Source organism: Stylophora pistillata, chromosome 9 (assembly GCF_964205215.1).
Source record: "Stylophora pistillata chromosome 9, jaStyPist1.2, whole genome shotgun sequence".
In the NCBI taxonomy this organism is placed as follows: Eukaryota; Metazoa; Cnidaria; class Anthozoa; order Scleractinia; family Pocilloporidae; genus Stylophora; species Stylophora pistillata.
In genome coordinates this window covers 6,262,701-6,277,081 of record NC_142527.1, presented here as the reverse complement: position 1 = coordinate 6,277,081, position 14,381 = coordinate 6,262,701, and the positions used below count along the sequence as shown (strand labels likewise).

Here is a 14,381-nt window from a genome sequence, read left to right as displayed (position 1 = left end):
CAATGAAGTGGTAATTCAATTTCGGCTGAAATCATATCTTTTATTTTAAATCAAAGTTGGACTGCGCGCTTGTTTGATTCTGAAATCTCGCCTATGATCGATTTCAGACCAAACTGCACTCCACTCAGATCAATTACCACTATTTATCTGGTGTAAACCGCGTATCCTATCTTGATCATTAAAGTTGTGCTTACCAACATTGCATTTATCGTCAATAAATGGCAGCACGTTAACTTCAGGGAGGCACTGGCAGTTTATTTTACCCAACCGTTGACCTTGAGTGCAAGTCTCTCCGTGCTCACATGGACTACTGTTACATGTTGGTAGAAGGCTGTAAGGCATCTATAGTGAAAAAACAATAGCATTTCCGTTTCTTTCTTTCCCGAAAGGCTGTACAAGATTATAAAGCTGCACTTCAGAATTTTACAGGTCATACAAATGCATGTGTATTTCTTTTTTGAGACAATTAAAATTTCGCTGATGATTAGTATCGTCCCTTTTTAGGCAGCAGAACGCGAAATAAGTTACCCTTAACATTGCTATTGTCCACGCTTTAAAATTAAGTAATAAAACACATCATATGAAATAAAATAAAAATGAGTAAAATTAGAAAAGAAGCGATCTTCAGACGCAGAAGGGACATGCAAATCAATTCGTGATATTAAAACAGCTCCTCTACATTCTTCTTTTGATAGATTTGCTCCGTATTCATGAGGACTTTTACGGAAAGTCCTCAGATTATGATGTTGATACAGAAAACCGTTGTTACCTTGGAACTACTTGTTCGATTTGTGTCTTGTAATTTCCTTCAATTTGTCCCTAAATCCTTTACCCTCCCCCATTTTTGTTGCGAAGGGAAGAAAAATTTAATAAATGATGAGTATTTGAATTCAGATAGTGAGCTATGTACTCATGAAGCCCGGCTTGAACTGTGTGTATCTGGACTCCATTATTTTGAGGTCTCTAGCAAGTCAAACAAATGACGATGCTAATGATTGTCATGTCTGTTGAGGTTGCCATAAAGCTTTATCTTAAAATCAGCTCTTGTAACAGGAGCTTAAATGATCCCACAAAGAGCCCAAGCCAGAAAATTAATATATTGGCTTTCTTGGTTGTCCATGCATATTCAACTATATCTGCTCTTTGGCTACATTAGTTGATTTGCTTGTTAACGCTTATTTTCAAATTGACAGTTTTTTAAGGGAGACATGAAGTAAAGTAAATGGATATTGGATACATTTTAAGTGGAAGGCACCTGGAGACGTAAAAGAACCACTAATAACGCCGAAGTAATCGCACTTCGTGTCATAGCAGGAGTTTTAATGACAAGAGGCCAAGAGTGCGAAGACATTGCCCAGCGGCGGAGAAAGCTCTGACCCTCTTTGAACCAGTTTAGTTTCATAGAATTTGAAGCATTTCAGCCGTAACTTAACAACGAAATTTAAGCAGGAAACATGCATTATTTAATTGATCAGAGATTATTTAATATTTAGACAATATCAGATGTACACTGCTTCTGACTCAAGGCAATGCTAAAGAATTGGATGCATCCTGTATATGTTTTATTAAGAAAAGCTATAGACCACTTTCATAAATGGCTGCTGGATTAATATTCTTTTGTTTAAATTTAAATTTGCCTAGGTGGCCTCGTTCTCCAGTACAAAATTCAAAAGAATACATTATCTCAAGCGAGGCCATTTATGAAAGTGGTCTATGGGGTTTCATCCGTAAATGGCATTTAAAAAAAGAAGAGCAGAAAAAACTTCGACTAAGATAAGAATTAAGGTAAACTCATTTTTAATTTCCTCTATTTCGAATGCCATGCATGTCACAGAAGTATATATAAGGATTTAACATTTTCGTCAATTTAGCTGAAAAATGATATTAACCTCGAGAATCGTTTTAAATAGTCACTAATTGGCAAGTTTGCGGAGTCTGGGAAGAATCCTTTCTTTTTCTTCCTCTTTTTTGCTTTTAGTTTGTCTTATCAGTATAGCGTTTATATTATTGATGATTCCTTTGATAAATTAAATTATGGTAGGTTCACATCCTGTTCTTCCTTTTTTTTTTCTCTCAGTTTTGCTTTTACAAATTCGTTCTCTAAAATGTCAGTATTTTTTAAATTGTAGATAGTTATAATAATGAATATTTATAACTGTTTATAGCTCCAAGGCTTTTGTCGCTTGTTTTCGCTGACTGAGAGCCAATGACAATCTATCAGTAAGTATAATGCCATCATTGTAATTTTACTGACTATTGACAAATAGCGATCATATGTGTTATCTGCGGGTTAAGAGATGAATATCAAAGCTTCGCAGTACTGAGTAGTAGTGAAATAAAGACCTGAAAAAAATTCGTGCCCGTACGCGCCAGAATTTATTTTGCTGGTCCTTATTTCCACGACTGCTCAAGTAGTGTTCATTACTACGAAGATCGCTCTGATATTCATGTAATTTATTGTAGACTTTGTTAGTAAGGAAAAAGCAGAACAGCTTACAGCTTGTTTCTTGATGTGCACACGAAAAACTGTGCAAGAATCGCATTCTCTTTGCATTATCTATAAGGGCTTTGTAAATCGCAAACGCCCTATTCTTTTTCCTTTAATCTGTTCATATCGTCCTTCAGCAGCATCGTTAAAGTATACAAACTGTTCGAATGAGGCCCTAAGCTGCTGTAAAGAAGTAAAATCTAGCCAAGATCCAAGCTTTCCTCGGTCAACGGCATCATCAGGGATAAGAAAATATTCCGGGCGCGCTAAATCTATGCAAAGAGAACGTAAAGATAAAGTAAAGTCTGTTTACGAGCCTAGTGGCTCATTAGACCGGTGCTTAACTCCGGTTTCTGTAGCATGAAGTGACTCCCCCCTGAATGGGATGCTAGTCCATCGCAAGGTTACCCCCAGCATTAAATTGCCGGTACCCATTTAAACACCTGGGTGAAGAGAGGCACTTTGAGAGTAAAGTGTCTTACCTAAGAACACAACACAATATCCCGGCAGGGGCTCGAACCCGGACCACTCGATCCGGAGTCGAGCACACCAACCATGAGACCACCGCGCCTCCACACTATGCAAAGAGAGTGTGTGGTGAAATGTGTAAAATATGTGACTACCCATGAAAGTTATAAAAATAAACTGTGAATGGAACACAAGGCTCTAGGGAAGGACCGCGGTTTCTAAACAAAGGACCCCTAAGAACGTTAAAGAATGGTCTCTTCCCGGCAATTGAGTGTAGGCTTGCACTCTCTAATGTAAAATGCTTCATAAAGGCGTAGATTAGCAGGGTCGTATTCGCTTATGATAATCTTGACATCCATGCCTATATAGTCTTTTTTTCTGGCAGAAATAGATATGTTTTTTCATGGACGAGTTTTCATTGTTGAGATGTTCTTTTACGCGGTCGTGGATGAAACGTGTCGTGTTACCAATGTATTGTAGCTGTTGCGCGTGAGCCGTTGCAATACCAATGCATTGCAGCTGTTGCGCGTGAGCCGGTGTACCGCATTTTGTTGTAAACATAATCCGGTGTTAGAGATAGGGCATTTTGTCTTTGATACATTTGTGCACTTTGAAGGTGTGGGATAGGGCTTGTTTGAGCGTGTAGGATTTGTGGGAAAAGCGTACCGGGATGTTTTTTTTTTTCTAAAGATGTTAGTGATCTTGTGACTGAGTCGTTTAGAAGTGAACGGGATCTTGAGGTATGACCGTTCTATTTTGGCAGGTTGAGGGTTTCTTTGAGGGTGTTGTGGGTGTTTTGATTGCTCTATACTGTTCTCTGAGTAACCGTTAAGACGAAGGATGTCGTGGAATTTGTTTAGGTGCTGTGTTGCAGATATAAGCGAGGAGCATCTGTTCTCGATGCGTTTTCGTTCGTTGTGGATGAAGTTGAGGCTGGATTTGGTGGGGATAGCTGATTGATGGTAGACAAATAGTGGTTTCTTGACTGGTTTTCTGTAGAATTCGAAAGAGCTGTTGCTATCCTTGATATAGTGACTGACTTGGTGTTGTTTCTGGTTTTTCAATTCAAATTTCATATTAGGATGCACATTGTTTATTATATGGTGGAAGTAGTCTGCTGTTTCTTCATTGGTTGTCTGGATATAAATCTCGTCGACATATCTCTTGTAAGGGCTTATCATCAGGTGTGAGGTGAGGGCGATGGTTTCTAGTTTGTCCATGAACAGGATGACCAGTATACCTGAAATTTTAGAGCCCATGGGTAGGCCTTCTGTTTGGCGAAATACTCCATCTCTGAAGGAGAAATACATGTCGTTTAGTGTGACTTGGAAGAGATCTGAAATGTCTTGTTTGGAGAGGTGGTGTGTTGGGTTCTGGATTCTATCTGTAACGTTGGTGATGGCTTCTTGTATTGGTATTGTGGTGTATAGGGATATCACAACGAGGCTGCATGGATATGGTAGCGCTTCGTTTGTGGTGAGATCGCCGGGTTAGATACATCTAATGAGTTTGAGACTGCTTTCTAAATGGGCTGGGACATTTTTCAACATCGGTTGAGAGCGTTGGCAAGAAGCCACGAAATACGTTGCGTGGATTCATTGATGTTGGATACCATAGGTGGTATTTTAATATCGGGGCCTGCTTTGTGGGTCTTGACTAGGTGGTAGAATCTGGGCAGATCCGTGTTTGACGCAAGGAAGCTTTTTGCGACAAAAGGAAGAATTTTGTTTTGTGTTAACTTTATTTTCGACCGTCTTGACTGACATGCGGGGTCATTTTTGGTACCAGACCTCCTCCAAGTCACACTAAAAAACCATATCTATTCCTGCTAGAACGAAGACGACAGAGGCATCGATGTCAAGATTATCATGAACGAAAACGTCCCCTCTAATCTACGCCTTTATGAAGCATTTTACATTAGAAAGTACAAGCCTACACTCAATTTTCGGGAAAAATCTGATGAATTCGCAGACCTGTTTTAGTATCTCATTTTCGAAACCATTCTTTAAAGCTCTGAGAGGTCCTTTGTTTAGAAACGGTCCATCATTAGAGCCTTATGTTCTATTCACAGTTTTTTTCTGTAGCTTTCATACATAGTCACATCTTTTACACATTTCCCCACGCACTCTCTTTGCATATATGTAGCGCGCCCGGAATTCCCCATTTCAAAAACGAGTGGAAAAGTGAGTTAAGCTCGCCGCGCAAGTTTTACTGGGATCGTTACTCGGGACACAAATCTGTAGTAAACAAAGATTTGTGTCCCGAGTAACGATCCCAGAGAAACTTGCGCGGCGAACTCGACCCACTCCCCAACTCGTTTTTGAAATGAGGGATATTTTCTTATCCCTGATGATGCCGTTGATCGGCGAAAGCTTGGAATTTAAGTTTTACTTTTTACAGTAGTTTAAGACCTCATTCGAACAGCTTGTATACTCTTTTTCCTTTGTTTATTGTTCTTTTTCAAACAGTGTTAATTGTAGTAAAAATTTTGCGCGCGCTATGCTTTGTTTCATTTCGTAACGTTTCGTAACATAGCATGTATTTAAGTGTCCATGTCTGAGAAAGTGTTCCAGGAGCCAAAAGTGGTGGTCAACCGATTTTGTTGAAGCGTGGCACAAAAGTTGAGTGTGATAAGATATTTCAAAAGAAACTTTGGCTCACTTCTCCAACTGTTTGCTCTGGAGTTTCAGGGGGGGTCCCATTTGTGGCCTATGGAGCGCCAAGAATTCATCCTTCTAGATGGCATTTTGAAAGTGCTATAAAACTCCATTGGTAAATTGTGCTGCCAAATGAATTTGACCATAGACTCTACTATAGTGGAGCTTTTACTTCATAAATGTGACTTTGTTCCCTAGCGATTAGACAGAGAGTGGCCTGGGGCTAAAGTTAGTTCAGATTTGAGGTCAAAATTACTTCTCAAAATTGCCATTTTTCAATAAGCCGTAACATTCACCTGCCTTTTTGCATAACTTTCATACCAAGTCCAGAATGTACTTTAGTGACCCATTTATAAAAATCAGTTGAGAAGAATTTGGCTTATTAAGGTTTGATAAGTTTTTGGCATAAACTCTCCATGCCCCTCTAAGGCCAAGCAAAATGGAATTTTGAGCATAATTCAAATGCATGCTATAAACAGACCAAAGTCTTGACATAAAGCCCTTTTTTTTGTATTCGGTGGGAATGAAACATCAAAGCCAAATCAATGTCATTATCTAGAAATACTCATTTTTTGATGCAATATGAAGTGAACTTAATGAAAACGACCGTTAACAGAAGATCTATGGTTAAAAGTTTGATAGCCTTGCTAGCTCTTGTAAATGGGCATGATGGCATCAGCAAAAGAGCAGGATGATACCTTCAGGTTGAAGTGCGTAGCGTCCAGTTGAGTTGTGATCCATCCGATTTCCCTAGTACGTTAGAGCTGAATAAATCAAATCATCCGGAAGTAAATAAGAAATCTACAGTTAGGAGAGCTGGATAACAAATATTTTGTTTTGCATTTCACATGAAACATGCCATGCAACTCCTCGAGATGCGATTGTTGTTGTATCGACTGACCCACCATGTTGGACGTGAGAATGAGAGGACTGGACCAAGTCGAGGAGTCACGCAACCTTTACTGAGTTTTGAGTAACGCGGGCTTGTTGACCATCACTTGCGGCAATCACAGGAATTTGCATACTGTAGAAGAGGTTCATAATACGATGCTTTACGATTAGCATTACCTATAGTTTCAACGTCAAAAAAACTCGCACAATGACTGTAGTTGAATGAGTTTTTGCTTTTGCAACACCTCAACTAATCTACCCTTTGAAGAAAGATCACGAAAGTTGAAATCTTCATACAAAAGAGAATTGGAAAACCATCAAACTATTTTGAGATATGTGTCCTAAACCCTTTTCATAGGAAAAAAATTAGGGACAATTTGTTTTGGACGGGAAGTTGAGGGGACCGCTCTTAGCGAGAGTGGCACTAGAAAAGCCATTCGCTACGTTTATGCGCGTGTATGAGCCCTTTCTGATATTTTTAATTACCTGTACTTGTAGCTTTCGTATCACCCGATCTTCCTCTCGCCCCGAACTCACCTGAACCCTTACACTTGTGTTTCAACCAAGTAGTCATGTCATTATCGCAAGACAACAAAGGAGTCATTCCTGTTTCGTGTAGAACCCATTTACCCAAGGAACAAAGCGACATCATCAAATTATCCTGAAACTTCTTATCGCTATACTTTTATACTTTTAAGGTCACAAACATTTACACTTGAATAGGGGGAGGAATGGAAACTCGGTCCAGCCCTAATACTCTCACGTCCAAAATGGCGGGCCCAATTGGCATTATTTCATGTCTCGTGTGGAATATTTGATTTAAACAGCAACAATAATTTTTTGTCATTCAGCTCTTTACTGTGGATTCCCTCTTTGTTGGATGGTTTCATTTGTTCAGTTCTTAATGGCCTAAGATCTGTGGTGGATCACAAGTCACCTGGACGATGCTCACTGCGGCACGTAAGCTTATGTTTGCAAAGTGATGAGTATTTGCGAGAGCTATTCAGTCTATTCAAAGGTCAGGCGTATATCATCTTTTAACGATCGTTTTATTCTGAGCTTAATGGTAAAAGCCGGGTTAAGGTCATTTTATTTTCAATTAAAAAACGGCCTGACAAAATATAGAGACTTTGCATGCTTGGAGTATAATATCTATGGAAATACGGCCTAACAAACATAGATCAGAGAAATTCAATCAGTTTTTAAAAATATTGCAATACCTAGGTCAGAACATCATCATTTGTGATTAATGATGGGGGCTAGGTTTTCATAGGAAAAAAATTACCTCTATTTTCTAAACCACTGGGTGTTTGCAGTGCTAATCAGAGGCCTTCATAGAGTAGTTTTAAGCTATGAGTCGAGGTATTTTTCGATAATGAGATTGATTTGGCTTTATTGTTTCATTTTCACTCGCCAAATACAATAAAAAAGGCTTTATGTGAAGACTTTGGTCTGCTTATAGCATGAATTATGCTCAAAATTCCATTTTGCTTGGCCTTTGAGAGGCATGGAGAGCTCGTGCCAAGAACTTAACAAACCCTAATTAGCCAAATTTTTCTCAACTGGTATAAAAGTTATGCAAGAAGGCAAGTGAATGTTTTGGTTTTTTTTTAAATGGCAATTTTGAGTAGTAATTTTGACCTCAAATTTACCTAACTTTAACCCTAGGCCCCTCCTCTGTCTAATCACTGGGGAACAAAGTTACATTTATGAAGTACAAGCTCTACTATAGTAGAGTCCATGGTCAAAATTATTTGGCAGCACAATTTACCAATGGCGATTTATAGCACTTTCAAAATGCCACCTAGAAGGATGAATTCTTGGTGCTCCATAGGCCACAAATGGGACCCCCCCCTGAAACTCCAGAACAAACGCTTAGAGAAGTGAGCCAAAGTGGCTTTATGCATAAATATCTTAATATCTTAGTTTATTAGATTCGCCGACAGGCAGGGTCACCGCAACAGCTTGCGCCAATAACTGCGGGCCCAGTAAACCCACCCATCCCACCCCAGGGGAGGACATCCATCACACAGTAATCTCGTGCGTGGGAAATTAACCTCCCCTACCCCTAACCCTGCTGGAGACGCGACCTCCATTTATTCGTCCCTATCCGAGAAGATAACTTTTGTGCCAAGTTTCAGCCAAATTGGTTGACCACCACTTTTGGCTCCTGGAACACTTTCTCAGACAGAGACACTTAAACTGTATTGTTCATCATAGTTTGTTCACTTTTATCCAGTAAGTTCCACTGTACTTCGTCGTACCGTTTCGGGCAGCTTTTTCGTCGCTGGGCAGTGGCTCAACAGTATCGCAACAAATCATGAATTTAAATTTTGCATTATGTAGTTTTCATCGTTATTTTCGTTGTAGTTTTCTTAAGTGTATTTGCTTAACTTAGATTGTAATATGTTTTCGTTCGATATTTTCTTTGCAGTTTTAACCGTTTTCGTTTCGTTTCGTTCGATCTATGCCGGCTACTGTCATCAATTGTTGAAATTGAATATTTCGAAACTCCCGTTAAAGTTATCCTGGAGTTTTCCTCACTGAAGAGTTAGTCGCCCATGTTAGTTACAGGCTTCCTGATTTTCTGCTATCATACCCAGTGCAGCGTACTGAACGTGACAACTTAACTTACAGATATGAAATTTATCATGCTATTCCACAACTGGCTATTTTGAAAAAGATGTCGAAGGAGAATCTTGAATTTCGGTTGTTGCCGACAGATTCAATCACAATACTCTTCTGCAAGAGTCAATATATAACTATTGCAATAACGACCGCACAATAACAGCAGGTCGATAGTGACATGTTTCCTTGTGAAAAATAACCCGTCTATAAATAAAAGGTGTTAGGCGGACTGGGTTTTCATTAGGAGCTGGCAGTTACGGGAAATTGGATTCTTTCGTTTATTGAGGATTCATCTGATTATGCCGAAGCGCTCATCTAAATGACTATTTCTTCGATATACATGTTATTAATCAACGAAACTTCAGCCATTGTTAATTTTTACCATTTATTTTTGTCATTGTTAATTCCTAAAACGTGATTTGCTCTCCTGTTTTTGCTGTATTTAACATATCGGTACTGATCACCAATATATGATATACGACATATTTTTTTTAATACATAAGCTGTTATGTCAATGGCCAAGAGGTTGATATGTTTCAATCCCTATAATGATAAGTGTAGTTTCAATGCACGTCAGTAATATCCAGAGATAGCAGGTGCCTCCTTAAAGCTATTTTCATGACGAACCTATAGACCCTGTTCAAATGCTTACTTTGTTACTGTTAAAGCAAAGGCTTCCTGCTGTCTTTTTTGCTAGCCTTTTAAAGCGCACTGGGGGATAAATTTTCAGTGCCGAATTTGGTGATTATTACACTTTGACATAAAAGGCTTTGAAAAGAGCTTTAGAAGAGACGCTTTGAGTTTTGTTTCTCGTCAACCTGCCTAGAGGTAAACAACTCAAATTGCTAAAGGTTTTACATGCTACACTATATATAGTACTTGTGATAAAAGAGTACGCTGCGGGCTTTCTTCGACTCCCAGTTGATACAAAAATTAAGTAAATTAATTCAGGTACAGAGAGGGGGGAGAGAGGGGGAGAGAGGGGGGAGAGAGGGGGAGAGAGGGGGTGAGAGGGGGAGAGAGGGGGAGAGAGGGGGAGAGAGGGGGAGAGAGGGGGAGAGAGGGGTGAGAGATGGGAAGAGAGGAGGAGAAAGGGGGAGAGAGATGAAAGGAGCCAAATACTTTGCTCGGCATTATTATAGAGATGACTGACGTTATCACTCAGACTCCTCGAAGTATTTATAGCTATTAAAATAAGCTAACAAAAGAACCCTGTATTCGGTGATGCATCTATTCTGCATCTATTCTGTTTTTCTCTTTCTTCCAGAGCGTTCTTTTCTGGAGGTTGCTTGCGTGGGTAGCACCGTTGATTTTCAATTAATTTTCTTTCCAACGTAATTGCGACGCTCGAAAGTAGCTAATGGCTCTTTATAAATTTATGATGGGTCATGGAAAGACAGGTGCATGCGATATCTGTGCTTGACAAAATAAAATTAATTAAGAAATAAAAACATGTTCTGTTTCGTATACGTACTTACATCAATAAACGATAGATAACTAAAGACATAAGAAAGAGATGTTGTTCTTCTTATGGGCAATAGAAGATAACATTTTTTATTTCCATTCGAGGTTTCCTACCGATACGACTTGTTTATTTATTTCGATTGCAATGCTTCATTAAGTAATTCTATCACTAACGAGAGGCTCAGGGTGGCCTCTATGTTCAAAACACGAAGAGTGCTAGGCTATTTTTGTCATAATAGGCAATATTTTAGTCTCTTTTCCGGTTATGTCCATGCTCTAGCATTCCGTGTAGTAATGGAGGTAGTTGTACTCCAGGCAAGCGGTCTGGTGAATTTTCCTGCCAGGTTTCGAAACCGGTCGCTAGACATTTTAATTTACCTAATCATTCTAAGCAACATATGGCAATCTGCGGTCTTTCCTTACACTTAGGTAGCACGGAAAGCTATAAAAATCTTGAACAAAAGCTCATCTTTCAAACTGGCAGTCTAATTCCCACAGGGATCAACGAACGCTTTTCATTCCACTAATTTACTCTTGTTGCCATGTTCCCAATAGTAACGTAGCTCCATTTTCTGCCTTTAAAAACACACACAACCCACAATTCCTCTATTCGCCCCGACGAAGTGCTAACGCTCGAAACGTCAGCTTTTGTAATCGTTACGGTGGCCAGTTTAGCATTTCAACTTTGTTGAAATATCCAAATTATCTCGTTACTCCCACCGACGCAGCCCCAAACAGTTTCATTCGAAACTATCAGCCTTTATTCCTTACTTAAACACCCGTTGACAAACAGCGTTACTGTCCATAAGCCATTATGCAGTAACATTGCAAAGGCAACCTGATAATATTCTTCTAGAATATTTTCAGCCAACACAAGTAATCCCTAGTAAACCACTCCGACCTACTGGAATAACGTACAAAAATAATTTCTGCCCAAAAGAATTGCCCAATTTTCCTCCCAACCAAAACCCTTCCCAAGGTATAAAACAAAGAATTTTTGAATTTTTGAACTGATGTGACTTTGCACGTATCACCGATCCTTTCCTAGCGCCAGAACTTGCTTTCAATTTGAAATTTCTATTCTATTTATTATTCATATTCTTATAGAACGCAGTGGAAATAGCTTATACAAGGTAGGATCGGTTGCATCTAAAAGTAGACTTCGTCTTTCATATGAGAGCGATAGTAGGATCTCAAACGCAAGGGATTTCAAAGATTTTCAGTAATCAAAGTTTTTTTTAATGGTAATCAAAGTTTTTAATGTCTTTACGTGGGGCATGGTATTTCCCGAGCCAGAGGCTCATGTATGAAACGCAAGACAACAACCTACCCATCCTACCCCAGGGGAGGATATCTATCACACAGTAATCTCGTGCGTAGGAATTTAAAGTCTCCTACCCCTAACCCTGCAGGAGACGGGACTTCCATTTATTCGTCCCTCTCCGAGAAGAGTAGAATATCTAAACCATTTCTTGATGTTATAGAAAGACAGCATATTCTTCTCAATTATTTTAAGACCTTGAGTGTTGATCCGGCCGGGGTTCGAACCCTCGACCTCCCGCGCATCAGTCCAGCGCTCTATCCATTGAGCTAACTGGTGTCAGTATTAGCTAATGTATATTTATCAGATTGTTTTTCAAAGGATTATGTGTAGGGAACTTGCTTGTATTTTTTCTCTTTTGTTATTATTATTCAAAACTTAACAGTACTGACATTAATTTGCGACGATAATTTAACTACTTTAGCAGATTGAGATAGTTGCCTGGGAACAATTATAAACACCACTGAAGATTGTTTCTTATTTTCTAATATCCTCTCCTGAGACTTAGAGGTAATGTAGCCCTATAAGTCTAAAGGGTAAGCCCTCGACTACAGAAAATTGCTAATGAAATACTAATAGACTTACTAGAAAGCTAAATGATCTCGACGAAAGTCGATCATGAAACACTTCGTAGGATGATTTCTGAGCCATTTTTAATTTCCCTACTTTTCTTCTTTTCTCGCTAGAGACTTTTGTATGACATGTTTGACGTTTAAAACTCGTTCGAAGAAGGGGGGTAGGGTCAGTAAAGTGAGCAGAATTCCTCATGTGTAGCTTGTTGTAAGATTCAGAACAAATTTTTCTCTGTTGTAATTGCTATGAAACAAAGCTACAGGTTATAAGAATCCCGCTGATAGTAAATGGATATTGGTTTTGTGTAATCATACTTTCTTTCTTCCGACAGTTTTGTGAGAGAAATATTCTGCCACGACCGCTGTTAACATAAAAATGTATGTGAAACAAACAGCGGCTCGTTCACCCTGGAAAATAAATTGCTTGGAGTTAAATAATGAGTTAAAAAACGAATTGATTCCTAGCACGCATCGTTGAGCGTGGGTTCGATCCGAGAAAAATAACAGCGTAGCGGGAAACGTTCATTTTCCATTGTAAGCAGGCATTATAATTAGTCATACAGGAAAGCTTTTCTGATTTTCTCTTCAAAAGCCGTGTTGCCAAACCTAAAATAGCTATCATAAGCATACAAACGAAAGGTGTTGTTGCTTTCGACAATGATGTATTTCACGAAAACCTTCACCATTTTACCTCTCTTTCTCGTCGCGATGATAACACCACTTGGTTTCGCTCAGCACCAAATCAAGCACGAAAGAGAATTCTACAAATTGGTGGACATGGTCTTGGTTGGAGATTTAACAACAACACGAAAAGTGAAGGAATTGTTTGAGTGTGCCTTCCATTGCGTAAATCATGGCCCAGTCGCATGTCTTTCCTTTAATATTGCTAACACTGCTCTCGATGGGTTTTACACTTGCGAACTGAGCAGCTCAGAAAGAGTTCTGGATCCAAAACGAATGCAAGGGAATATTAGGTTTAATTACTATGGCACATCTACTGAGGTAAATTACTGACATCTGTTTCTATAGCTCATTATCAAAAGTGTGAAGCTGAATGAATTAACTAGAGTACTGAAACGAGATTGAGCATTACCGCCCGAACAAATGCAATATAAAGGTTGTACTAGTCAAAAACTTCGGACAATTTAACTGCGAGTTAACCCCACAATTCTAGGCCATAAAGGAAATCCTAAGTTTGTTAGCCCTCCCAGATCCTCTCTCTGGAGACGTATTTATATCTTGCCCTTAAAAGACTTTAGAAGGAGGAAATAACTCAATTATTGCTGAATGTTCTAGAACAGTGAGCAGTTGTTATGCAGAACTAATTTTGACATTATCTCATCCCTTTGACATCATCACATCTCTGCATGTGTATTTCGCCTTGTGGTAGTGAAATATACAAATCATTGCTTAAGTCTCCTCATCAAGACGTTTTGAGATTCTTCAGTTTCCCTAGTCTTTTACACTGAGGGACCTGAAGTTAAACGACGACGGCGACGGCCACGAGGACGTAGAAAAACAAAAGATCTAATCGACAGAACAGTAGCTCAGCACGTGCGTTCTAAAACTTTGTACATTTCTTAACTGTCTTCTGTCAAACAACAACGTCAAATCACCAAAATTTCCGTTGTCTGGAAATGGAAACACCGATGGCAAATTAAATAAGTGTAAATTTGGAACTTAACCCCACTCATACACGTAATTCTGAAGTTGAGGTGTGGCGCCGCAGGAGATAGTAAACACATCCAGACATTCACGAATTTCTGACTATAAATTTGAATTCATTTTGTAATCGACATTTTCTTTGCCGTTGCTGTCCTGACTACTTAAGTTCCCTACAGGTGCGTAGCGTCCTATACGCATATATGCACGTGCGTACTTGAAGGGACCAG

General features: G+C 39.2%; 1 protein-coding gene across 1 annotated transcript in view; it reads left to right on the top strand.

Moving 5' to 3' along the window:
• Nucleotides 1–12,845: 12,845 nt before the first annotated feature.
• The window catches only part of LOC148722947 (uncharacterized), a 9,544-nt gene continuing 8,008 nt past the window's right edge, over nt 12,846–14,381 (top strand). The window contains exon 1 of the mRNA XM_088734095.1: nt 12,846–13,491. Within this exon, the coding sequence (XP_088590221.1) occupies nt 13,147–13,491 (345 nt within the window). The 5' untranslated portion in view covers nt 12,846–13,146. The remainder of the gene's footprint in view (nt 13,492–14,381) is intronic.